This window comes from Trachurus trachurus (genome assembly GCF_905171665.1).
Source record: "Trachurus trachurus genome assembly, chromosome: 24".
Taxonomy (NCBI): domain Eukaryota; kingdom Metazoa; phylum Chordata; class Actinopteri; order Carangiformes; family Carangidae; genus Trachurus; species Trachurus trachurus.
Genome location: NC_139910.1, coordinates 13,746,417 through 13,774,178, shown reverse-complemented (window position 1 = coordinate 13,774,178; position 27,762 = coordinate 13,746,417). Strand labels below are relative to the sequence as shown.

At 44.0% G+C, this 27,762-nt stretch overlaps 1 protein-coding gene across 1 annotated transcript in view; it reads right to left on the bottom strand.

Annotated features, from left to right (window-relative positions):
* The window catches only part of syne1a (spectrin repeat containing, nuclear envelope 1a), a gene marked incomplete at its 5' end in the record, with an annotated part of 127,628 nt that overhangs the window by 57,283 nt on the left and 42,583 nt on the right, over positions 1–27,762 (bottom strand). Inside the window, 19 exons of the mRNA XM_084001067.1 lie at positions 96–422; positions 3,969–4,139; positions 6,795–6,950; positions 8,133–8,450; positions 8,677–8,841; positions 9,644–9,787; positions 10,038–10,191; positions 10,393–10,565; positions 11,848–12,012; positions 12,969–13,124; positions 14,517–14,660; positions 15,054–15,236; positions 18,053–18,230; positions 20,975–21,111; positions 22,820–23,179; positions 24,586–24,750; positions 25,507–25,816; positions 26,783–26,955; positions 27,422–27,701. Of these exons, the coding sequence (XP_083857193.1) occupies positions 96–422; positions 3,969–4,139; positions 6,795–6,950; positions 8,133–8,450; positions 8,677–8,841; positions 9,644–9,787; positions 10,038–10,191; positions 10,393–10,565; positions 11,848–12,012; positions 12,969–13,124; positions 14,517–14,660; positions 15,054–15,236; positions 18,053–18,230; positions 20,975–21,111; positions 22,820–23,179; positions 24,586–24,750; positions 25,507–25,816; positions 26,783–26,955; positions 27,422–27,701 (3,859 nt within the window). The remainder of the gene's footprint in view (positions 1–95; positions 423–3,968; positions 4,140–6,794; positions 6,951–8,132; positions 8,451–8,676; positions 8,842–9,643; positions 9,788–10,037; positions 10,192–10,392; positions 10,566–11,847; positions 12,013–12,968; positions 13,125–14,516; positions 14,661–15,053; positions 15,237–18,052; positions 18,231–20,974; positions 21,112–22,819; positions 23,180–24,585; positions 24,751–25,506; positions 25,817–26,782; positions 26,956–27,421; positions 27,702–27,762) is intronic.

Here is a 27,762-nt window from a genome sequence, read left to right as displayed (position 1 = left end):
TAATGTGATGCCCTGTAGGGCTTTATACTCATTATTTCAATTTAAATATAGTACAGTCAGATAGAAAAGCCTGATAAATGACATGGTTGCTATACCTTATACTTAGCGAGCTGTGCTCTCCGCTGGTACAATTCAGCCTTGGGCTCCACTGGCGTGTTGAGAAAAGCTCGGGTCTCCACCAACCACTGGGCCTGAGCTCTGTATCGGTCCTGAAACTCCTTGGCTAACAGCAGCGCCCGCTCCAGGAAGCTGTGCTCCTGCCTCAGTCCGCCTGCAAGCTCCTCCAGCTGGGCGAGACGAGCCTCCACCTCAGCTCCCAAACTCTCAGCTCCGGCCTCGTCCAGGAAGCCGGCCGCCTGCTCTGCACGCTCCCTCAGAGACTTTAGGAAAGTGTGGCCATGTTGGAGCTCAGACTGGAGAACCTGGGTGAGAGAGAGAAGAAATAAAACTCAGCAAGGGTTCAATTAAAGTGTTATTACTGTTCCTTTTATACTAAATATGAACCAAGGTATTTTGTGCACAGCTGAGTGACCAAACTAATAGCATACACGCTCTATGATAAGGAAATCCTACTATCATAGTTTCCACTGACTTTGAGGTTAACATTCAAACACTGAACCCTTGATTTCTTTGTCCTTCACCTTCAGTGCTGCTGCCCCAGTCACCGAGACCAGCCCGGCAGTTTGTTTGAAAGGCTTTGAACCCATCAGGTAGGCTGACACCTGCGTGGTGGGATGTGGAGAAGACTGGGGAGGTCATGGTGTGGAGAGACCACACTGAATAATATGAAAGAAGGACCCAATTATAAGGAGCCTTAACAGGCAGCAGTAGCCATGGGGGTTTCCAGGGCAACCACAACACACACAGACCTCCACTCAATGGGACATCATCTAGCTTTCATCATCAGTCTATTAAGGCTTCGAGTAGAGAGCAGCTTCACGGTGCAACAACCCCAGCTACTCCCTTTTTTAATGTATACCATAACAAGAAGCTGTGTCTTTCTGCACGGACCCATGTTTGCTGTCTAATAAGAAGCTGCAGGTTCAGGCATGTTCATCGCTTCCAGTGTCACGATGTCAACGTCTCCGCTTAATGACCTTAATAAGAAACACTCGCTACATCGCAATTCCATACAATTCTGTGTGATGGGTTAAAATAAGGACGTCTGCAGTGATTGCCATTAGCAGCAGATTCAAACCTGAACCCCCCTGTGGAGTATCTTTCTTCGTGGAAACTGGCTGTCTATACTTTAAATTAAATTTGCCAGATCGCCCAAGATCGTGTTGAAATTGGCTGTTGAGGGGCGTCGTGAAGCTCAGCGGGTAGAGCAGACGCCCCATACAGAGGCTATCGCACTCGCCGCAGTGGCCCTTTGCTGCATGTCATTGCCCCTCTCTCTGTCTCCCCATTTCCTGTCTCTCTACTGTCCTATCCATTTTTTTTTAAAGGCCTGAAAGCCCAAAAAATACTTTAAAAAAAAAGAAAAAGAAAAGAGATTGACTGTTGAGAAATACGATTTTGTCCATATTGCACATAGTAGAGTCAATAGGATCTTAAAAAGCATTTAAACCCCTAAAAATTGTTGATGTATATTTGGGCACAGAGAACATAATAATAACTCAGTGGACTTGGCTAAATTTAGTTATTGACAGAAGGATTGAAACCTTCTTGACACTTCGATACTGCAGTGCCAGTGGCAGTCAATACTACACTGCAATACTCGTCAATACAGTCAGTGCAGCCTGGTGAAGATTTTATCTGAGGTCCTGCACACAGTGCCGCCCTTTATTCAGTGAACTGTCTTGTACCATGTCAACCCTAATTATCCATGTCAAGTATCTTGTGCGCCCGCTGTAAATGATGAGCACAAGCGTCTTGATTTCTTATTCTGCATGAGTTCTCATACTCCATTATCTACTGTAATACATCTACTGTAGCGCTGACAACCACGTTCGGCATTACCATTATCCACTAACGGAGGGAGAACATTTCAAAGGTGACCCTGAGAGCAGTTTGTAAGCACTGCTGTCACTGTCTCTCATGCATGAACTGCAGCAAAACTGCAGTATATAAAACCTGCTGACTCTACTCTGCATCGTATTATTGGTTCAGTTAGAATAAAGCATGTATCATTGTTGATAATTAAGAAATATTAACATGGGCCAGTTTGCCTTCAGTATGGCTATGAGCATTTGAACGCAACAGGGACTTTAGAAATGCCCTTGAACATTTATTTAAAAAATGCCAGTGAAATTAAAACTCAGAATGGGGGGAGGGGAAGGGGCGGATTAATTAGGAGATGGAAAGAGCCTTTTTTACATTTTGTATTTTGCCTGGTTTACAATTTTTCCTGAAGCTAGTGAGTGGTAGATGCTTTTTTAAAGCACTGAAGAAACTCATGTACAGTACAAATAAAAAAATATCTTGGACAAATGAAAAATAAAAAGGTTAAGATGCCCTAGACAGAAAGAAAATACGAAAAGTGGTAAAAAATCAATCATTTCAAATACAGACTACTAAAATTGTGCAGTCTAAGGAGGCAAAGGATGTATATATCTCAAGATGCTAATTTAATAATTACTAAAAAATGTTCAATATCTTAATGAAGTCAAAGCATGTGATGTTTCCATGACGGCGCCCACCAGTGCTGACTGACTCATGCGTTTTACAGTCACTAATGAGGCTCAAATCCAACTAATGGCCCTTGACGCAACTATTGACTGCTGGTCTTTGTGTCAATGTATAATCATCTCACAAGTGATGGAGCATTTGTGTGTTATCTGCAGCGCTGGAAGGACACATGTGGTGACAGCGTGTCTTCGGTCCCCATGCAGAGACAGAGCATCGATCCCAGACAAGGATTACTGCAAAGCCCACACCAGATGATCTTTTGTAAACGTCTACTGTGTGTGTCTCTGAATGCATTTCTGGGTTTGTTTGTGAAGAAAAAGAAGAAGACAAAGACAACGAGATGTAGTGATAGTGATTTTTTTTTTTTTTTTTTTCAAATCAGAGGTGTAAAAACATGTGAGAAATCACTGAGGATTCACGGGATTGTGAGTTTGCTGTTGCTTGTTAGTTTGTACGTTGTTTATGGTATGAAACGAGTGTGAGAGGAGACAAGTGTGTGTGTGTGTGTGTGTGTGTGTGTGTGTGAGAGTGAGAGAGGGATGTGAAGCGGTAAGGGCACTGCATCAATTACGGTGTCTGTGCCAGCAGGCTCCTGACACCGGCGCTTCTTCATCCTCTGCCTCTCAGTGGGAGGTCTCTCCCTGGCTCTGCGCTTCCTCCAAAGCAGCACCCGCTTTGTCTTCATAAAGAGCCGATCGATACTCACATTCTCATTCAATCCTTTACACACTCGATATGAGCTTTGCCAAATAAACGTCAGCAATGATTTTTTTTTTTGTATTGTATTGTATTGTAGTCTGTGCATGTTCCAGCAGGGCGTCTTCTTGCTAATGACCATTTGACACAATGCACACAGAGATAAACTGCGACAATTTCGACAGCAAGTTTCTTAAAACGCTGAAGCACTTTCCAAATATTAAAGGTAAAGTGACTGCTGTGCTTGCTCTCCAGATAGTTCATGCATATTTTTACTAGCCAAGCATGCTGTGGCTGCCAAAGAAACCTGTACACTTGATGCTATAAGCAGATACCATATGTTGCTTGGCAGAAAACTAAATTGCGACTGGACATTTTTTTGCTGGCTTGATATTGGACTCAGATGGGTTTGTGTTCAGCTTCTCCTCCATGAACTGGAGTCTTGCTAAATCATCATTTTACCATGAAAATACCCGACATCTGTGCTGATTTATTGCAACCTGTTCAGGAGCATGTATGAAACGCAGCATTGCACCTTGTATCTAAATACAGAGAGATCAAGCACTGTGACTGTGAAACTTCAACATACTAACCCAAAAGTAAATACAATATACTGTATGTTTGGGCAAATAGATCAATACCTCTAGTTTTTTCATCTTCTTCTCCATGGCGACCCGGTCCAGAGGTTCAGAGGTATCCGTTAACACCATGAAGCTTTTCTGAGTCGTACTGAGCCAGTCGGTGAAAGACATACAAAGATTTTCCGCCTCTTCAATGCTCTTCAGTTCCTCCCGTAGCTGCTTGATGGTGTCCTGGAAAAAAAAGTGGATAAAAGGTCAAAAGAAAAGTTCAATAAATGTAGGATTTTAAAAGAAGGTTGCAATATACAGTATAGTGTATGTACAGTTTAACCGGAGACAAAGGATGTCAATAGTTTTTGGAGTGTTTTTTCCCAAAAACCCTTGTGTACAGTATGTGGTCTCGCCAGCTGTCAACTTAACTGATACTGACTGATACTGCTACAATATGCATGATATAAAATAATTGGGCCTAATATTTTCGGTTTTTTAAAATATGATGAAGTAATTAATTGGAAATCAAAACCACCCTTTCATGTCCACAGGTTATTTCATCATATGAAGAGAAACGTTTTTCTTTGTTTGAGGTCAAAACTGTTGTTAAAGTCGGGGGAATATCCAGGAAACAAGGAGTGTATCTGTAGCCGTTTCAGGTGTGATATGTGGCCCCAGTAGTGTAACACTGGCCACCAAGGACCAAAATCTCTCTGATCAGCCATCAAAACAGAAAATATCAGTTTCCCCCCATCCTCTTTCATCTCTCCTGAATGTCAATAGCTTCACAACAAGGTGGAGAGAGGGCCTTTATGTTTTTGACGCATTATCCACTTGACTGAAATTTTGAGTCAATAACACCGCGAGGATGGAGAGGGTTTCTTGCAGGTTTGACACATTATTCACTCAACTTGCAAATCCTGTGGTGAGAACCTCCAATTAGCTGATAGTGCTGAGTGCACACCTTTCCTGACTAGACAGAGGTAATAGCTTCCCACCTCAAGCCCATATGGCCCCCACTTCACACAGAATAATTACAGACGCGCACGGTCGGTGAGGGATGTTGTGTGTCTGCAGCACGCGTGTGTGTCGGCATGACTTTAAGTATATGCATGCTTGAGTTGAATTTTGAGAGGGGAAGGAAGGGGTGTGGGTTTAACAGAGACAGAGAAACAAACCGAGGGAGTGACAGCGAGACACACACACACGCATGCACGCACGCACACAGCACACACACTCGGATGTGTTACTGAAGGTGTAAAAATCAATGCAGCGCAGGCAAAGCTCCTCCACTCCCGGTGCCGGGTGTGAGATTGCCTTCTGTAGCGTTTAATTACAGCCGTAGCCCCAGACCAGAGGAGCCCCATTGATTTTCCTTTAGTCCCCCCCCAGAGGAGCAGACAAATAGAGAGGCTAGATCTGAGTATACAGAACAACACAGGCTGGGCTCACAGGCATAACTCCAAGAGCTACTTCAATGGGGTGTTACAGAAACAAGGCCCAAAGTTGCACTGCAGTGAATTCCACGGTGAGAGAGCATAACCATGTGTGAAAAGCGCACTGCGGGCAGAGACCCCGGTGGCACTGCACACGAATTCACATGTTCTTGATCTGTGATTGAGACCGTGTGACACAAAACTGTTTAAATTTTCCACTCATAGATCATTACGACTTTGTAAAAGGAGCCTGCAGGTGTTAAAAAGGCTTTAAAAGCAACGATTTTAATTTAGAAGGAACTAAAAAAAAGGCCTTATAACATGAACCTGAAACGATTAACATTAAAAATGATGACTTATAAAGTGTTTATGTGTTTGTTGGGAGTTGTAATTGTTGCAACAGTGAATTAATTATATTTTACAGAGCTTCATTTAGCACCATGAGACCTATAGGAGACACTGTCACTAATCATATCTTCAGTAATGAGGAAGGTCATGGTTTCAAAGCGAGCAAGTGCCAAAATTAATTAAATAATCACAAAAATATCATTATATTACTTATATAGAGAGGAGGTACAGAAAGAATGTGATATAATAATAGACAATACTAGGTTGTTTCTCCTTTCATTGTCCAAATATAGTTTATACTTTGTCCATTAGATTATGAAACACGTGTTAAATTGCATTTATTTTTAAGATCTTAAATTTAACTTCACTGAACCCTTCAGACACGCTGTTATATTCCGCTCATGATGACAGGTAGGTCTTGAACAGGAAAATCTTTGGCAGACAGGAAACTCTGTATTGTGTTTGTGCAGCAGCAATGTTTCAAGTTATTCTTCCTGTCCAACAAAAGCGCTGTTGATACAATTATACAAATAATACTGTTAAGCAGTGGATCTACAAGGAGTAAGTATATGAGCTGATAACATGGGCAATTGTATCTTGTACATACTGTATGGCATCAGAAAATATTTATACTTCTGTAATTACACTTGTAAGCTTTGACATAATGAAAGACAAGGGTGGACTCAAACGTCTATGAACAAACACTATTAACAGGTAACTCACATCTGGCCCTGCTGCTTATTTCATATAATTAAGTATGAATGAGTAGGGAATATAAGTATTCGATCCTCTGCTGATTTTGTAAGTTTGCGCCCCCACAAAGAAATGGACGGTCTATAGTTTTTACGGTAAGTTTATTTTAAAAGAGAGATACAGAATATCAACAAAACATCCAGAAATAAGATCATCATAAAGGTTATAAATTAATTTACTTTTGATAAAGTGAAATAAGGGCAAAAAAATCAGGGGATCAAATATTTATTTTCCTGTCAGCAGGATTAGGGAATCTTGTATAATATCAATTTAAACTGTCTGACAGACTGGGAGCAGGTATAAAACAGAAGATATTATACAGATACGACCTCATGAACCGGCCCTCAGGGTCTCTTACCTGGATGTTGAGCAGCAGAGAGTGGTAGCGGGCCGTGAGCTGGGTGGCAGTGACACTGACTCGACTGCTGATGTAGGTTTCCTCCAGAACCTGCTGGGCCAGAGAGGAGAGGCCATCGACCTCTCCCTGCCGGGCGAGCACTGCCTCAAGACACCCCTGTTCACAGGAGACACAGAGGTGCGCATTAATGATCATACCTTAGTTATATCCAGTTAAAATTATATACGTTTTTTTCAAAGGGATAGTTCAACATTTTGGCAAATTGGTCCATTGCCATAATCCCTAAAGTCTTAGGAGTAGGTTTGATACCTTTAATTGTCGGTGCAAGCTATTTTTAGAATGGCGGAGCAGAGCCGCAAGCTGCTCAGAGCTACGCTATGGCCAAGTTGTGACCTGCACATTCACCACGCTATGAGATAATAACGGAACGATACGAGACAGAGTTGTTTTCAAGGCAAATGCAGAGACTGCTTGCTGAAAAATTGCCCCAAAGGGGATGTGCATCAGTGATTTTGCATAAATTTATCTCGAAAACAACTCTGTCTCATAACATTCCGTTATTATCTCATAGCGTGGTGCATGTGCAGGTCACAACTTGTCCACCAGAGCGTTTTGGAGTTGTTTGGATTTTGTCTTTGATGAGTTTGATGAGGGAAACCAAGAAATCCCATGAGCTTCCGTAGCGTAGCTCTGAGCAGCTCGCCGCTCTGCTCCACCGTTCTAAAAATAACTTGCACCGACAATTAAAGGTAACGAACCTACTGCTATGACTATAGGGATTATGGCAATGGGCCAATTTGCCAAAATGTTGAACTATCCCTTTAAGAAACAACGCGTCATAAATGTCGACAAACACTAGAGAGAGAAAAAAGAAATACTGTGTAACATCAAATCACACATCATATGGGACAAGGGGTGTGTGTGTGTGTGTGTGTTTGTGTGTTTGTGTGTTTGTGTGTGCAGGGAATGCAGGGAGGGAAAATCCTGAGACTGTCTGACATCCTGACACTGACAGGAAGTTTGCTCCAGAGGGAGGAGACCCACTACTCTGTCCACGGTGGTTTAGCTTCAAACTACTCATGTTGTGAGCAGAATGTGCGTTGTGTAAGTTAAAAAAGTGATATATTGCAGTGCTAAGCCCCAAAATACCTCATAACTTTCTTTCTTTTTTTTTTGAAGGTAAACTCTTATTTTCTTTCTATATTGCTGCGGTTGAGTTCAGAGTGTATGAACACACAGGTAGGTCGCTGTTATCGCTGCATCTGTTGTATTTGAAGCACATGTTTGAACTTAAAGCCCTTTTGCAGGAACCAGCGTCGGGGTCAGTTTCTCTCTGACCTGGAGTTTCCTCAGCTGCGTCTCCTTGTTGCCTCTGTCCGACCTCCGATGACGCCTGATGTTTGCCACCTTCTCCATCTCCTCCAGCCACTGGGCCAGACTCAGGAACCTTTGGCCCATCTGCCTCAGTCGGGTCAGCGTGGAGTTCAGCTGGGTCTGGGTCTCCTCCAGGCGGCCCTGGTAGGCCCCCCACTCCCTCTGAGCGGTGTCCAGCGCCCGGTCCTCGATCTGTGGTATACCCCAAGGGATTACTCTCTCCCTGCTGGTCAGCACAGAGGAGAGCAGAGACTGGCCGTTTGAGCAGCGATCCTGCAGGAGCTGTGTGAGGAAAAACAAGCAGAGAGAGAAACAGTGACTAAAGGAATCTGGAGTGGTTCAGCTGCCAAAAGGGTCCAGGTGTTAAAGATTTATGCATTGGCCTCCAGAGAGAGAGAGAGAGAGAGATCTGATGTCAGATGTGGGTAAGAGAGTACACAATAATATGAAGAAACTCTCTGTGCATTTGTACACTCACAAACCTCCACAGTGTTATTATTATTATTACCTGTAGCTGTTGCAGCGTCTTCTCCAGTGTATCCACGTTTCCCTCTGGGTGAGACAGCGAGGCTAGAGAGGCCTGCTCCTGCTCCAGCCAGTCCTCAAACACATGTAAGCCCCTTTGATACTCCTGGTGGACCAGTACTAGTCCCTTGGCCTTGCCGACTGCATTCTGCAAAACAACAGGTTGGAAACATTACAGGAAGCCACTCAATGTGGGATGGATTAAGTATCTTCGTATCTTCTGTCTATCTAATATTAAGGAAGGACAGGACGGTGGAAATGTGTTGACAAAAACAATGATTGGGTTAGTTTTACAACATATAACTCACACAAACATAACTATAATTGTGTTTTGGAGAGTAAAGAAGAACATAATATTCAAAAGGACATTAGTTTCAATATTTGAAACTAAAAAGCTAGCAATATTGTTAATGTGATTATGAATAATTCTAGAAAAATTACTAAAAAGCCCAAAATGTAGGTCATTAACACCAACATTTTTGATATAATGGATATATAATGGATGACCGGAAGGCGTTCTGTAAAACACCAGTCAGTTAAGTTGCAGGACAGATGGTCACAGTCTCCCCTTCCTGAGTTACAGCATAAAATAATAACAGTGGTTTTACACAACATTATGATGTCACACTGAAGTTCACCTCTGACCAACTGGATGCAAAATGTCATAGTTTCAGGATTGTATCATACTTATCATACTAGAGATTTGTGTTAATTTGTATCACAATAAGTGCATTAATTTTAGAGTTACAGCCAAAATCATGTTTTGTGAGGTCGCCATGACCTTGCTCTTTGACCGCCAAAATCGAATCAGTTCGTCCTTGACGGACAGAGAACCCCAAAAGCTGTGCCTCTAGCCCCGACTGTTGCAGGCGCAGAGGCATAACAATCATTCATTATTCAAATGCCTGCAGAGGGAGAAAAAAATGAAAGCGTATGTTGTGGGTAAGTACCTTGGCCTTTTCTTTGAGCGTGTTGTATCTACACTGCAGCTGCTGCACCTCCTGCTGGGTGGTGTAGTGTTCAGCCATATTGGACCCCTTTGTGGCAATGGTCTCCAGAGGACTGCTGTGACTCAATACTTCTTCATAGAGAAGCTGGAGGGAAATCAGAACAAATACACACACACTCACTGTAGTTTATCTAGCTCCACTGGGAGGCTCGGGGATATACATGTATGGTAGTCCAATATTTTTGGAAGAACATCAGAAAAAGTTAAAAAGAAAAAAAGAAAAAAAAGAAAAGAAAAGCTGGATAACATGGCAACTGCTTTGTAAACAGCAAAAAACCAGACCAGTGTTTGGTAGAGTTGATATCAATACTTTTATCAGCTAGTATATGTGATACCTTGGTCTTTCCCAGGTTGGCCGTCTTGTCTCTCATCTCAGAGTACTGTCTGTCCGAGCAGCTCAGTGTCTCCTCCACGCGGTCCATCCACAACACAAACTGACCCACGTCCTCCTGATAGCTGGTCCACTGCGACAGGGCGCCCTCCAGTTGACTGTGACAATCAACATAATGACATTAGCAGCACACAGACATAAACAAACACACACACACATGTGCACGCGCCCTACACGTGCAGTTTAATCTAATTGTCCCTTTAACCTTTCAACTAACTGAAATCCATCAAGTGAAACGAGACAGGCCCGCGGCCCCATTTATCAACGGTCTGACAGATTGATTGCGTCATGATCACAACCTTTTACACTGAATGGAGGCCGAGAGCAGGGAGTCCCACGAGTCCTTGAGGTCCTGGATCTGTTTGCGAATCACCGGGACGCCCTCGGCCGACGTGTTCCTCTGGACGGCTTCCCCTCGCGTTAGCAGCATCTTCAGCTGGATCTCCCTCTCCTGACGAGCAGCCAGCAAGGCCTGAGGACAAAGAGACGGGCCAACAGTTAGTTAGTGATCACCAACCACTAACACAGTGTGTCTTTTGGTCAGTGTGGGGAACGTTACTTTAAAAAAGTAATTAGTTATAGTTACTAGTTACTTTCCCCAAAGAGTAAATGAGTTAGTAATCGAATTACTACATTATAAAAGTGACTAATTACCAGGAAAGTTAACTATTGTCAAATTACTTGGACTCGGCCCCCTAACCACCTAACCATGACCCTAACATCCCGTTTATCTGGAACTAACCAACCTCCACATTATTCCTCCGCAGAAGAGGAAAAATTTGTTCCAGTGTTTTTCCGACTAGTTGATGGACTAAAAAAAAAGTGTATATAATGTACACTTTAACGGGTGTATTACTTTGTGACTGGACTTTTTTTTTTTTAATACTTTATTTTTCACGTTTTTTGTACAAAACATGGGCATCATCAGTGTAATAAATAAAAGTAAGTATGGGTTCAATCAGATGTGGCTATACTGTGTAATACAAATGCTAACCACGTAGTGCCCTTATAGAGACAAAAGAAACAACAAAAAGGAAAGAAGAAGAACAAAAGGTATATGTACACATACGTCTGTGCACCTGATCTCACTTGTGCACATGTTCACTTACACCCATACTGTATGTCTAAATAATCAAACATATTGCACACATACATATGTCATATACATTACATTACAGCAATATGGTCATTGTTTTTTATACTTCTTGAATCAAGTAATGGCGCATTTTATTGTCAGTAATGGTAATGGCGTTACAGTGGGGGAAATAGTAACTTTTTGGATTACTCGTTATCTAAAAAAAGTAGCACCATTTGTAACGCCATTATTTTTAAAACGCTGTTATTACCATCACTGCTTTTGGTCTGGTGCTACATCCAACAATGTGAATTATTCCTCAGTGTAGTGACGCTCTAACCTTGGTATCTGCTGCACTGGTACGGTTGTTTATCAACGCTGACCTTTATTATCCAGGGCATGAACATACATTTAATGCTTAAATGTGTGATTAATCTTCTGCAGCTTGTGCAGTGTTTACTTTGAAACATTTAAATAAGATGTATGAGTATGTGATTCCAGACGTCCCTGCTGACTCAATGCATTTTTTATTTATTTTTTTTTACATTTGTTTGCTACAGGACTGTTTCAGCACTAGAGCTGCTCCAAGTCTTGATTTTGAGACAATGAGAGTTTCCTTGGCCCAAAAATAGTTGAAAATCGTGGTATATTCCCACACCCGTCATCGCCCACTCCTTACTTCCAGCTGTAACATCCGTTCCTCCAACACGCCCTTGTCGGTGGTGGTGGAGATGCAGGTGTTGAGGACCCTCTGAGCTTCACAAACCCAGTCCTGCAGCTCTTTAAGACCCTGAGAGAAGAGGCGGTGTTCCCCTACGATACGTTCAATCCTGGAGGCTTTGTCCTTTAAAGATAAGAGCCCAGCACTGTTAACACACAACACTCCTCAAGCCTTACTACTGTATATTGTTTATGACAAACAGGTTTGCGGCAAGTTAAAAGTGGAGAACACACTTTCCGGATTCCAGTGCATAAAAACACTGTCTTCATTTTGTTTGTGTTTGAAAATTACAGCCTTGTTTTCCCTCACAGACGTCTCTGGAGACTTTCCCACCCTCACACATTACAACACGGCACATCTTCAGCATCTGTGTGACTGTAGGGTGGAGACAGGCAGAGCTACAATAACAATCTACAAGGGGCAATTTTAAATGATTTCATTCCTGTTTCCATGTCTGGCCGGGAAGAGGACCTAAAAATAGCGCTCCACTAGTTAGGCGGCAAAGTAAATAAATCCCATTCATCATTGTTGGAGCACTCTCACTGTCCTCGGGTCAGGGAATGGTGCTTTTTGGTCAGTGTAATTTTTTTGTTCGACACTGTATCAGATTAATCATAAGAGTGCGACCAATCTAATGAGAGCTTCAAAAAGGTCAGACTCTCGAGCACTGACACATTTCAGCTCTGGCATTTCAGAAGTGCTTCATTGCACAAAGGTAAGCTCAACAGCGTTGGCCTTTTATATGTTGATGAGGCTGCCGCCACGAGGACCTTTTTGGTGAGATATTATTGTACTCAGGTAATTTACTCTGGATGTAGAGACATTCCTGGGTCGCGTATTTTCACCTGAGGCAAATAATGCATGACACAGCAGAACAACATTAAACAACACGGGCTGGACATAAGGCTACGTAGTTTTTCACCTTAAACAAAACATGAATCAAGCAGGACACATTTCAGCTTTGCTGCAGCATTTCTCAGACAGAGACACAGATAAGTAGACAAGAGAGGTACTGTAGGGGGGTAGAGTGGGGGGGGGGGGGGGGGGGCACAGGGGTTAAAAGGTGGGAGCAGTTTTACCTTGGTTAAGTTGCTGAGGGCTAGGTACTGTGCTGACAGTTGGGATACACGGTGGACGAAGCCCTTGCCAGCTGCTTGTCCCTCCCATAGACGGTGAGCTCTTTCCCTCAGCCTGCCCAGCTCTGCCTCCCGACTGGCTATCTCTTCCAGTACACACTGGGTCAGTACGAAGCAGGAGGAGGAGGAGGAGGAGGAGGAGGAGGAGGAGGATGGAAAAGAAGGGAGATGAAGAGGCAAAAGGATGTAAGGAGAGCACAGTTGTGAATGTGGAGTTAAAAAGTGACAGGTTGGAAAGGATGGTTGCGTTTGTGAAGGGGAGTGAAGGGGAAAATGAAACGACAAAAAAAAAGAAGAAGGTGTTTTTCATGAAAGCAAAGACGGAAAAGGGAGGAGGGATACGGGGGGTTGGGTTAACATGTCACAAGTAGAGACAGAACAACAATAGCACATCAAAATACATGGATAAAGACAAGGGAGAAGAACACTGTATACAGTATATATTAAAAAAAAGCATCAGCAGTATTTCTCTTGATGTTCGTTTTTAAATAGAAACACGATCATTCAGTTAAGACACCGCAGCAGAGCTCAGCACAGGGAGTGGAGACAAGCCTGATGAAATAAATGCATAGGCGGGGGGTACGTATGTGAAGAAGTAAAGAGGATTTTGCCAACACAGGTTCAGACACTGAAGCCTGCGTGTATTGTATTGTACTTCAGGTGCTGGGGGAGGAAATGTAATTGCTTGCAGGGCCAGACAAAAGGCAACCAGGAGAAGTGCTACAGCAGGCGACAGAGTAAATACAAAAATAGCAACAACGATAAGGGCAGAGCTTTAAAGATGGGCTTGATATATTTTTTCCTCCTTTGTCACTTTTATCTTTTTAACGCTCCGTGATTCTCCTCCCTTTTTGTCTCTGCCAGACATGGCAGAGGCTGTTATCGCATCCTGAAAAGGGCCTTTTAGCCACGCAGCGCTTCAGCTGTGACAGAAGGAGAATTAATTAGATTTCTGGACTTTTCCTCTGACTATTGTGTCAAGACGCTGCTCTATTTTGATCCTGTGGTGCTCGACAAATGTAATTAGGTCCCTCTCTTCTCCCAGCTGATTTCAGATTGTACTTTAGGGATCCATATCTGATGGAGAGCTACAACTATTTAGTGTCCTTGGAAAATCTACTTAATATTCAATTTATGGTGTAGTGCCAGGGTTTACTTGAGTGAAGAGAGGAAATGAGAGACCGTCTGATAGCAGCTGAGGAGAGAACTATAAAAAGTAGACTCTCAGTATGACATAATGTAATTTAAAAGAAAATGGATCCTACAGGATGAATTAAATTGAAACATATTGCTTAAGCAGTGGGTATGAAACACTGTAAAATTAACAGATGGTCCAGTGAATAACCACAAAAATTACAGGGGGGAAACGTAATTTTAAAAGAGCAGTAATGTTCAGCTGTGAGCGATACTACGAGGAACCAGAAATCTGCAGGTTAATGAACCCCAGATGGAGCGGGGTGGGTGGATCGTAACTCAGGGAAACCAACATACCTGCAGTTTGCTGAGCTCCTGTTTCTTGGCGGGAAGGTCGTGTAGTCGAGCGCTGCTCTCCTGAACTCTGACCTCCGTGCTGTTGAGCCAGTCCTGCAGAGGCTCAGCACTCGCCTCGAACTCTGTCATCTGGGACTGCAGGTTCTGGAAATGTGACGCAGAGTTCATTCAAAAACAGGAAACTAGTGTTTTATTGGTTTGTTTGATATTAGAAGATGTAAACATTTTAATGAGACAGTCAGAATATAGTTGCACATCACTTCTTTTACATTGGTATCTCTATTTGTTTATCCTCTGAAATACTATATACACGCAATAAATAAAATGAAACCACATCAGTATTTATATTATGACATATGTATGCATAAACACAGTTATTAAACAGAGAGCAACGACTGTGTACAACCACTTAGTCTTCCCATTTAAACACCCAAACCACAGCAACAACCTTTATTAACCTCTCGGATCCAGATTTTCTTTTTCCGGCGCAAACCACAGAAAGCAGCATCCAAACAAACGTGTGTATGTTAAACCAACCTTGAGTGCATCCTCCCTCATCTGCAGGTTATTCATCAGGCTCTTCCAGTCGTCTCTCGCATTCGCCACCTTGGCCTTGATCCCCTCCACTCGGTCTCTGGACACCACGGCCATCAGCAGCTCCCCACTGGCTCCCACTGTACTCAGCCTGGCCTGGCCATGCTCCCTGTCACTCAGGAACTCCTGCGGGGATACACAGACAAAGACAAAGGGACTGTGACTCTTTAACAAAAACACACACACACACACACACACACACACAAAGGCAGGAGGGTGTGAAAGTGAAAGGAGGGAAGAAAAAAAAAGAAATCGACCAGATGACAGCCTCAAACTTCTTTTTGTCTTTAACTTCTGACGCAGTGGCTGATGGGAAACTGTTCAGTTTAGTTTAGTTATTTATTTCATTCATTTATCGACTCATTAAAAAAAAAGACAATACTGTAACTCTTGAATGAAAGGGGGCAGAAAGAAGCAAACTTATATTGTCTACCCCTTGTTACAAAGAATGAATTCACAAATTAGATAATATACATCCAAGCAAAGAAGAAATGGAAGTAGAAGAAGGAAAACATCAACAAACAACAACGTCTACAACAAAAAGTGGCATAAAATAAGTTGAAGTAACGGCTGCACCCCAGCCATCTACTCATCATCTTAGTAAATTTCTAGGTATGAAGTGTTGACATGCTACATGCAGTATACACACACACATAAATTTACCATCACATGCACACATATACACATATAAATACATAAACAACTGTTATCAATACGACCATAGACTCAGATTTGGTTTTGGGAGGGTTGTGGGGGGCTTAATTTCATAATTTCACTTTACACTGTCAGAAGCAGTACTGTAATTAGACTGAGTCATTACTAATTCCATATGCGTAAACTGAGGAGGGGGGGGTTAGGGTGTCTGGGTGTGTGTGGGTGGGAGGGTGGGGTGTGTGTGTGTGTGTGTGACCCTTGGAGGCAATCTCAGATAAGAAAAGGCAGTGAGCCTGAAATATGTTGGTTTTTAACATAGCTCCTCCAAACCAGCCACAAAACACACACACACACACACACACACACACACACGGACCCCTCCCTCAGAGCTGAGCTGATGACAGTAGCACAGCAGGGACTACTCCACCATCTGTGCAGTCAGCACATCACTTACACACACTACAACTCCACGCACACACACACACATTTAGTACAGTACAACCACACACAAGCATAGAAAGTCTCTGTCTCTTTTCATCTCCCTGTCTCTTTGCCTTGCTCTCTCTCTTTCTCTCTTTCTCTCTTTTCTGTGTTCATTCACTGTCTTTTTCACACTTGCTACCATTTTCCCCCTGCCAGTGTAACTCTATACCACCAATTAAGCGTGACACAATGGATGCCCCCCCGCCCCGCCCACGCCGGCCCTCCTGGAGGTCAGCCATGTGGAAACATTGTTCCACATTCCTTACCAAGTCAATAATAAATAAAACATCACCGCCTCTGTATTTCTGTCTCCTCTCTCTGCTGCCATATCTTCTGCTCTCATCCTCAAAGCTACAGAAGAAACTTCTGGACAAGCACAGACAAAAAGCGTCTCCTCTTTGACAGCTTTTCAGAAATTGATCTCTCCAAATAACCCAGCGCTCTTTTTTACTGTTGTGACCCGGCTCTTTTCAGCACGACCACGTGACTATAGATTGAATCTATAGTCACGGTGTCAGAAGTCGAACATCACGTGTACAAACCAACCTCCACTGAACTAAAAATCAAGTTCTGTGCTTAACAACTGCAGATTTACAGTAACATTTACCATTGAAGAATAAAGCTCAGCTCAGAGCGGTAGTGGTGGACACGGTCAGGTGTCTGGGAGGTAATTAACTGTCTGGTGCAGGGATGTGGGGACGTCTACCTTAACAGACAAGCACCTGACTCTTAGCCAGGGCCCTGGGGTGCTCTAAAAAAGGCTGCCAGACTGTTACACCTGCCAGCTTCCCATAGAAAGACACAGAGAGTTCTCCGAAAGAGAGACACATGAGATGTTTTGAAGAGAATGGCGGAGAGACCCCGCTGTGGACCCTTCTCTCATCCCTCCTGGCCATTTGCCCATTTCCAGCTCATCCAGCCTACGGCAGGTCCCGTCACTCCGACAGGCCCACCAGTGGACACTCTACAGTGGGCATGTCAATACAGACACCCCCCCTTGAGCAAATCTACCACTGAAAGCACATTTATTGTTCCATCACTATATTTTGTGGCACCAATCTGTTGCGTAGTCTGACAGCTGCAACCAGAAAATAAATAAATAAATAAATGTAGCTACAGTTTGTAAATAGCAACTGAGGACGTTGCAAGCATGAGGATTTACAACTCCTCCAGGAGCAGTTATAGAGCAAAGGCAGAAGAAGACAAAGACGCTTTCATGACAAGATGATGGCTGATTTCATTCCCTCAACGGACTAAAAAAACTCTGGGTTATGTAAGTGAATGAATTACACTCCCTTAACTCCAGTATCATCAGCTACTCAATGTAAAAGTGTCACTGCTCCAGTGGAGCCGGATAATGACCACTAGTCAAGGCACTGCATGGCCCAGTGGGGGGAGTGTTATTACTATTTATCCTGCAACCACTCCAGTAGCATAAAGCTAGTTATTAAAAATTTCATTGTATCTGAAAAAAAAAAAAAAATTTTAAAGCAGCATGCAGTCTTTCTACCCCTGACTGATACAGCGAAAATCTGATTAAATCTGTATATTTGCTGCTCAGTGTCTGGTACTGTAGGTCTGCCCTGGGAAAACTCCGGTGCACAGGAGGTGAGGCATTTTCCTTTCCCAGCACCAATAACAAACAGCAAAACTGCGTATGAGCAGCAATAACTGGATGAGTTGAACAAAGTGTGACTTTGAAGTGACACCTGCAACGTGCAGTGCAAAAAAACATCATTGAAAAGATTGAAAACTGTAATAAAAGAAAATGTCAATAAGAGCTGAACAAAGGCTGTATCTCCTACCTGGATCCTCTGCAGAGCAGTGGAGGCCTCCGTGACACTCTGCGGCACATCAAAGCATTTGGCGGTGCTGATTTTGGCGTTGACCAACCACTGCTGGAAGTCTCTGAGGGCTGTGCGGAACCTCTGCTCCAACAAGCGCTCCTTGTTTTGACACTCTCTGGATGCACGGAGACTCAGACTGGAGGGGACAGGGGGAAAAAGGAAAAGGGACGGATTTAACGTGTTGTTGACAGGTTTAAATGAACAAAGAGAGAAAAGTGGTTACAACCACGGGAGGTGTTCGCTGTCTACCGCCCATGTGCTCGTCAAAACAAAGAGGACAGATGAGCAGATGCTCAGATACTGTAAAAACTGGCCTCAAATTACAGAGGAGGAGGAGTAAGGGAAGCCGCGCAGACAGAGATAGAGAGAGAGAGAGAGGACCACGAGTGAGAAGCAGGCAGGTGGAGAGATGGCAGAAGTGGGTGAAGTGGAAGGAATGAGCGTTGAGGCAAAGAGCGAGAGCGGGGGGATGGTGTTAAGGGGTAGTACTGCGTGGGAGGGGGGGTTGAGAGGCAACATATGAGTGGGGCAAGAGTTTACAGGGGTGACAGGATGAAGTAAATGTGGAATGACAGGATGATGCAGTGAGAAAAAGGGAGAGATGCAAGGGATGTGGCAGAGATACAGTGTGTGAGGGAGCAATACAGTGAGGGATGATGGTATATTAAAGGGAGACTCTGACATTTGGGATTTAGTGAGCTGTTTTTTACCAGTAACTTTTCACCTGCTGACACTTTTCTCTATATCCTTCAGGATTTACAGCTTGAACAATGGGCTACAGCAACACTACAGACCGATAATATAAGGTGCAGATGGTGAAACATACTTTTTGTATAGGCCTATAAATGGTATTCAGCATACATGTTGAATAAAACTGAAATCTGAAATGATGAAGTGCACCTGTAAAGGATGGCTAAAGTTATAAATAAAGACAGGGTAGAATGAACTGCACGATATGGATGTGCTTGCTACAGATATTAACACAGGTGATGGATGAGCAAGCTGCAAAATCCTAATGTGCATTTAAGTGGATTCAAACTCAGATTGGACATGACAAAGATGCCCAAAAGGAGCATCATTGAGTTTCATATATTGAAGGCAGTGGCTAAAGGTTAAAGAAAAGAGTGGATGGGGGCGGAAGAAGTGATGGAACGGATGACAGCAGGGAAACAAGGTGCGCAGCTGTTTAAGCAAGAGTAACTGTCCAGAGGGAGTAAAACGCACACACACCCCTCCACTATTGTAGCTAACACCTCAACACACACAAACCCACATTAATAGACACAAAGATGTGCACACAAACACCCTTGAGTTTTAATGATGCGATGAGGGCATGAAAGGGTAACACAGTGGGGATAGCATGAGTGTGGAAGAAGCACTTTTTTTTTTGCTGTGACAGACAAAATCTGGCATGTGCTACGAAGGGGAGGAGGGGAGTTGCTGCCTTTTCCTCTTCTCCTCTGACTCCCTTTTTTCACTCTCTCCCTCTCTCTTCTTTCTGCAGAGCCTAATGCAGGACAGGTGCAAAGAGCACACAGGCCAAGTCTATTACAGACCAAACAGTTGAATGAATGGGGAAGGGTGCTGTTTTCTTTTTTTTCTTTCTTTTTTTGTGCCAATCAGCAGCCAAGGCCAATTACCCGCCAAAAGCATCCCCAACAAGTTGACCTCACTCAGGTTGTCTGCCAATAAGCGTTAGTCACAGTGCTCCATCACACTACCCTGCAGTATCTCAGACCGAAGCAATCTAATATTACATCCATGCAAATTGAGCAGATACGTTCAAACTTGTGTTTGCATGTGTTGAATATGTATGGTTGTGTTGTTGTTTTGTTTTGTATGCAGATGCTCTTTCGGAAAGAAGGCGCTGCTGTGTGGCGTCTTCACAAACAAGCGACAACTGGGCTCAAAAGCAGGCGATCAGAGCTCAGTGAATAGTCGAAAGCATACAACTTATCAGCGTGGAGAAAAAAAAAAAAAAAGGAAATCCAAAATGTACCTGACTTCTCTCAAAATCACACTCGGTCTTGCATAAAATTTAACCGGAGAAGGACACACACACACATACACACACACACAGCACGGAGAATGAGCAGGGGTGAAGGGGAAGGTGGCGATATGTCGCTTAGCAACTGGTGGCTCTGGTGCACTCTCTCACCTTTCACCTTCGTCTGGCTGACACGCATCATGACTGTGTGTGTGTGTGAGTTGGCCACACACATGCACAAACAACACCCACCCACTCTAATACAAGTAGGCTTATAAAACCAGGCACCAACTGCAGCCACTCAGACATGTGAGTTGTGTTTTGAGAGAAGTCAACTCTCTGTTTGCCATGTTGTGGAATGAATGAACACAGGTCATGCACTGTCTGTTCTTGTGCATTACGTATAATACTATTATGTGCAATAAACTTTCCTCGGTGGGCGAATGACAGGGCTGAGCGACATCATGAATGACATCTTTTCTCAGTCTGATGCTTCAGTTCAGCTAGTGCATGAAAAACATCATCGTAATCTAATTCATTTCATTCATACAAATAAATTATGCGGTTATGCAAAGCAGCTATGTTGCACTGTTATGCATCACATGAAACCAAATTCTTACATGTGTAAAAAAAAAAAAAAAACTTTCATAACTAATTAATTAGTTCATAATTACAGCTACAGCTTATGACAGACATGTGGGGTACGATCATTTCATCCTCATATCAACAGGCTGAAAGTCAACACAACACAATATTATGTTGTCTCCAAGCCTCAGCCAATAACTCTCAGTTTCATTTCAAATCCATGTAATGAAAACACAAGCACACACACACACGTACTGTATGTATCCACTGCACACACTGTTCACTAATGCAGGAAGAGTCTCTCTCACCTGTTGTGCTGTTTGATCACCGCCGTGACCCGGTCCGACTGTGAGCCCAGGTCTCTGGAGTAACGCACCAAGTCGTTCAGTTGGCCTTTCAACTTCTCTGCCATCGGCTCCGCGCTCTGCAAGCCCTCCAGTATATCCTGCACAACGCAGACAGAGAAACACCAGCTGGCTCAGCGTGCATGCATGTGTGTATATGTGTGTGTGTGTTTAGGTGTCAAGGAGAGACAAACACCCAACGGATCTGCATGACACCCACCAATAAGAACACTCACATTCCTATTCACACCCTGGCTCGATTCTTTTCGCTCTTCTCACATCCAAACACACACACAGACACACAAACACACACTCACACGCGCACACACACACTCCAACACATACTCACAGTGCTGCTTGTACAATAGCATTTCTGTTCTTCGCGGAGTGTGGCAGGAAGGAGCTGTGGATACCGCCGTTCTCCCGCTCTCCTCTCAACGTACCTCACATTCTGCACTCACATCGTCATGAAATCTTGTCCCATGAAATATGTACAAGCTCTCTCTCTCTCTCTCTCTCTCTCTCTCTCTCTCTCTCTCTCTCTCTCTCTCTCTCTCTTTCTGACTCTCTCTGACTCTCACTCGCTCGCCCGTTTTCTTTCTGACGTATGACCAATAAACAACCCTCCCTCCCTCCCTGTTCTCGTGGACTCGTTGCTCTCCTCTCCTCCTTCCCTCCCTCCACACATCGTTCTACTACTTTCTCTTTCCTCCTCTCTCTCTCTCTCTCTCTCTTTCTCTCTATCTTTCTCTCCCCCCTTCCTCCCACTCCTTGCACTTATTCCCTCTCACACATTTTTTCTTTCCTTCTCACTCTCTCACGCTCACTCCCGGTGGAATTCAGCTGTCAGCCCTCACAGATGCAGGATTGGTTCAAACGCACACAAACGGGCGCGTAACGAAAACAAGGCTGGACACAGGAAACAGGCAGGAGGAGGAGGAGGAGGAGAGAGAGAGAGAGTAGAGAGAGAGAGGAGGAGGAGGGGGAGACTCCTCCTCTGTTTTCTGACAGCCCCAAATTGAGGAAAACCAGAGAAAGGCATGGCTGAAGAAGCCCAGGGAGGAATATGATGGTGTACATGCTGGCAGGGTCTCGACAATACAGAGAAAATGTCACACCGTAAACATCCTGTGCAGGTTAGAAACAGAGCAGCAGGAGGGGGCAAGAAGCAGGGGGGGGTGGGGGGTGGGGTGGCATCTAAGAAACAACCCCTGCAGCTAAGAGAGACATCACTGTACACTTCTTCAGTTCAAACAAGTCAGACAGGGAAAAGGAGAAGGAAACGAATAAGGGAATGTTTGGGGAGAGGGAGATAGTGGAGGAATAATGGCCAAAAAACAAAAGGAGGAGGGGCAGAAGGGTGGAGGGGGGTGGGGGGGTAGGAAATGAGGGGAAACTGATGGGATTGTAGCTGTCACTCCTTCGTCATCCCAGTAAAGCTGATTTACAAACTAATCTGTTTTTAGGATTTACAAATAGAATGGATAATTACTGACGGGGAAAGCATAGCTGAATGCAGGGGATGTATGTTTGCACAATGTGTGTGTGTATGTGTGTGTGTGGGGGGGTTCTTCCCATTTAACAATGCTAATCATCTTCTCTCAAATTAACATAGTACAGTACTGCACAGTAGCCCCTGTCAGTTTTTCTTTACACATCACAATTCACCGAACCCAAATCCCAGCTGAACACAGGAGTTTATTTTTTTTTTTAATCAACTATTGTGAGCAGATGAATAGTGAATAATTTAGACATTATGCTGCCATTTATTTATTTATTTATTTAAATCCCACGTTACTGTTACCGTACCTTAGCCAGCTGCCATCCCTCCACCGCTTCCTCGCCGTTGCTCCGCCCCTCGGCTTTAATCAGCTCCTGGCTCCACCTCCTCAGCCGTCCGTCCAGCTCCTTCAGCTCGTCCTCCAGCCGCGCGGTCAGGCGGTTATACTCCTCCTCTGAAGCCGCGGCGGCCGCCAGGGCCCCCTCCAGGCCGTCCCTGGCCCTCAGCGCGGCCCCCTCCCACTGCTCCAGAGCCTGCGACAGCGCCCCCAGCTGCCGGTCCATCGCCTCGCAGCCGCCCGCCGCCGTGTGCTCCGCCGTGGTCGCCGCGCTGCGACGCACCCGGCTGAGGCGCTCTCGGCCCTCGAGTAACCGACACTCGACGCGTTCCTGAGGAGACAGGGAGAGGTTTGAGAGGAGGAGATGAAGTTGCTACGGAAACTGTGGCTACGGAAACTGCAGCCTCCGGATGTGTAGTCGATTCTATTTAAAGCTGCCCACATATTCATTTTCTCATATGTCTCCTGCTCCATCACTTCTGATGTTTGAATCCGATTCTGTCCTTGCACTCCTCCGATGTCTGATGCTGACCTGTGTTTTCATTTTCCTTCACAGGAATCTCTCTCTATTACTAATTTCATCCTCCGTCTCCATCCCTCTACGCCTCCACTTCTCATTTTGTATGGAGAGGCAGCACTTCCAAGGTAGAGGGTGTGAAAAGCAAACACTTGAGTGTGATGTGATAGCAGCGAGCTGAAAACAGCATCTGATCCTTTTTTGTGTGCACGATATGATATGATATGATATGATATGAACATTAACCCTGAAACCATCAATGGGAAATGGAAATGGTGCAAATAGCTTGTGTATACAACAAATTATAGTTCCTCCTTAGCCGAAATGCTTCACACTATGGCTCTACAAACACACATTTATAACAGGATAATTAGGGCCCGCGTGTGAAATTCAAATGCAAATCAATATCTCTTCACATATTTCCATCTGCTCTGTAATTGTAGAATTACTGAGCAGGGAAAAGCTTCGGCATTAATTCCACTGCTCCTCATTATTAACTTCTTTTTTTTTTACTCTGTAAAAGACCAACGCATTGGCATTAAAAACGTGCCTGGAGAGATTGAGATACTTGGCGGCGATATGGGAACAAACTGAGAACCAATTTGAATTCCCTGTATAGTTTGCCCTCCTTCATAGCGGGAGTCCATTAGGATTAGATAGGTTCAGATAATTCAGCAATCAGTTACCTTAGCAACAGATAATACAGTACACATAAACCCTGAGTGTAGATTCACAGATACAACACACATCCCCGAGGCATGTCTCTCTCATAATGGTGCTAATTTAAAAAAAGCAGTGTTTACTGTTGCCCTGGTAGTATCTAAAAATAAAATAAAAAAGAACTGTATCATCTGAGCTGAAATATTATTCTAATGTATTTTTATGGTGAGCGATACTTGTGCATATAATACTACCCATTACAAGTGGCCACTAAAATGTTACAATAATGATGACACAATTTTACAAAACAGTGAGCAAAACACTGTGATAACTATATAAACTACATCTGGTTTTCTGGTTACAGTGGAATAGCTTCTTGTTAACACATCCTGTTATAAGGATGTTGATTATTGACAAAAGTGACAAACATTTATACATACAGGATGAAAGTATCATCAAATCAGGTGAAGGACAAACTTTTAGTCATAATAGGAATTTGTTTTCCCATTATGAGATCAGTACAGTGAAGTTTTATGTTTACATGTGATGCTCTTCCTTACCCTCACTTCTGACAGTTTCTTTTTGATAGAGTTGGAGTCTCCTGACGTATCAGACCAGTGCTGCAGCTCCTCTCCCACCGTCATCAGCCAGTCGGTGAGCTCCCTCACAGCCTCCAGGTATTCTTGGTGTTCCAGCACTACGGCCTGCGCAAGACGTACTCTCTCCTACAGAGTCAACACAAAACAAACTACTTAGTTCCCCTTCCCATGGAGCTGATAAAATGATCAAAAATCTTTCAGCGAGCCAAAAGATATTTAAGGTTTCTATAGTATCTGTACTAGAGGTTGCATAGACTAGTCGATCATTAGTCGACTTTACTGCCTCACAATGACGTTTTGAGCAAGACATCGACTAGTCACTGATCACGTGATTTTGGCGGTACAAGCGGAGAGCCGCTTGAAACAACAGCTGCGTGCGCTGAACGAAACTAATCCATCACCCTAATTGATTTAAATTGTCTTGGTAAACTTGGTTATTAATTTTATTCTGGGTGATGGTTTCCAAAGTGAGGACGTACATGATCGTGGGGGAGAGCCAGTAGTGGTGCAGGATCGAAAAACAAAAACTGCGACTGAAACTGTGACCGAGCTGTGATGGCGATTAGGCTGTGTGTCGTTTTCCTCCCTAGGCAACACTTTCTTTTGCACTGTATGTAGGAGTGTATGTTACAAAAAGAAACAGATTTACAGCTCGTTGTTTATATACCTGCTGTTCTGTGTAGGCTACTCATTTCTGTGCACGAGCTGTCTGTCAGTGAATACAGATTGTTGCAAAGCATTTCCCTCCTCCTGTGATTTTACTTATGACGGGAAAAAATATGAACGACTAGTCGACGTCGACTCGACTTTCATAACATTAGAGTCGACTTAAAAAAATCTGAAGTCATGCAACCCCAAAGGACAAAGTAACATCTTCTGTACCTCCACCAAAGCTGTGAGGTCATCAAACTGCGCCTGCAGCTGGGTCCGTGCGCCATGGTTAAAGCTGGCATCTCCGGTTTTCTTGAAAAGCTCTCTGGCTTTCTCCTCCAGGCTGGACAGTGCCACCTGGTGGTCTTCCAGGTCGGCCAGCAGAGCTCTGAGTCTCTCCAGTTGAGAGGCTTTCTCTCTGGGTCCGGGCTGCGGGGTGAGCGGGGCGCACACTTCCCGCTCCACAGCCTCCATCCAGCACCGCAGCTGGGCAGCGCTGTCCAAGTATCCTCCCCACTGTGTCACAGTCCACTCCAGCCGACTGAAAGGAAGACAGTCAATGTCTGTGTTAGGCTGTGTGTGGTACACATGGGACTTATACAGTTTGAATAAACAGAAAGTACCAGATGAAATACACAATTTACTGTTGTACTGTGCTCTGCTGTTATATTCTATGAAAATTATACATAAACTGGACACTTAAAACAGACAACACTCTCCTCTGTGTTTAAGTACAAAGTACATTTCAGACCCAGGCATGGCGAAGAAACATAAATAGCCTGTAATACTGGCTTATTGCCTTTATCCCCTTTTATCGGGGGGTTCAAACACACACAGACACAGATACACACCCATAATTTCCCTTGCCATCTGTTACCCCTGCATGTACAAATAACGCCAATATCTGCACACTCACACACACACACTTCCACTTCACCTGCTACCCCCTCGCCTCCTGTTATCCCTTTCTCCTTAAAATACAAACACACCCCATGTGTGACCCACTGTTTGCCATCCACTATTTAGCCCCTAATGAGATCAATTTTTTCTTGGAGTGGCCTTAATTGCTCAATTACATACGCACGCACACACACACAAACGGGTGCATGTGCATGCTGTCATGCACGCACATACACAGAGGAGCACTCACTAAATCAGTCACATCAGTCAGAGTAACAAAATGAGACAAATATTTCTCATTATGTATTTAACCTAATGGTAATTAATAGCATTGAGACATCAATCTATCAAGATGAAAATAACCATCGTGTTCCCCAGGGAGGATTTTTTGGCACACAGGTAAATGGCCTCTTAAATGTCCAGGGGTAAATGAATTAAAGTCACATTAAAAAGCAAACATCAAAGATGGCTAAATGCAAATGTGTTTACATTTCAGGCCAGTGTGTGTAATTCTTTAGAGAAATGCCGACAGACTGAACCACTGCTTCAGAATTACAGTCATTAAACTGTATTTTAGGGGATAATTCAAGGTGAGAACAATATCTACCTGTGGCAGCTCATTGCAGTCACAAGCAGCGTGGCCCACGCGTCCTCCACTTCCTGAAGCTGAGAGCGGACCACGTCCTGTCCAGCGGCTCCATAGCTGCGCAGGGCCAGCTCACCCTTACCCATGGCCATATTCAGCTTGACCTCTCCCTCTCCCTTCAAAAGCAGGATGTCCTGTGGAAGCAGAGCGGGGTCACAGTGAGCCGCCGTGCATTAGACTGCATTGTGACATCATGATTATACAGGAAACAGCCCCCTCTATACACCGACATAAGAAGCCTGAGACAGTAAAACAATAAAGAACAATATAGTATATTACAGTAAATGCAAACCCAAACCTTTGCTGCTTTATCTACTTGGAATCTGTCTTTACAAGTGGCAGGCCAATGTGTGTGAGGATCATGAATGAAAAGGTGAATAATGAGACAAATGTGAATCTTTGCTTTGCAAGCCAATTTTTGGTTTGTGCCCCTAAATTTTCTGTTTTGCACTCCTAAAATTTGAAGAAATGGGCCGCTGTGCTCCTACAGTACATGTAGTTAAAAAAGCCCTGAAATCACTGCATTTCATCTATATACTGTAATAATTCATGGAAACTGTAGATGTATAGCGTACCATCTGAAGTCCCCCCACTCCTCACCTGCACAGTCTCCAGCCGCTGCTCGAGCTGCTCTTTGGTCCCCATCGTGCTGTCTACTGTACCCAGTCTCTCCTGGATCTCCTCCAGCCAAGCCCACACTCCCTGGAGGGTCTCTCCAAAAGCCTGACTCTCCTGGCAGCCTCGCAGCCGCTCCCTGGCCGCCTTCAGCAGGGCTTGGTGATCCATCTGGAGCTGGCCTGTCACTCTGACCTCCGTTCCCGACCCCCGACCGGCGTCAGACAGAGACTGGGCCTCCTGGCACGCACGCTCGATGGAGTCCCTTGTAAGAAAAGAGTGATATGTTAGTAGTATGAATATGCAACAGCTGATGCTTTACCATC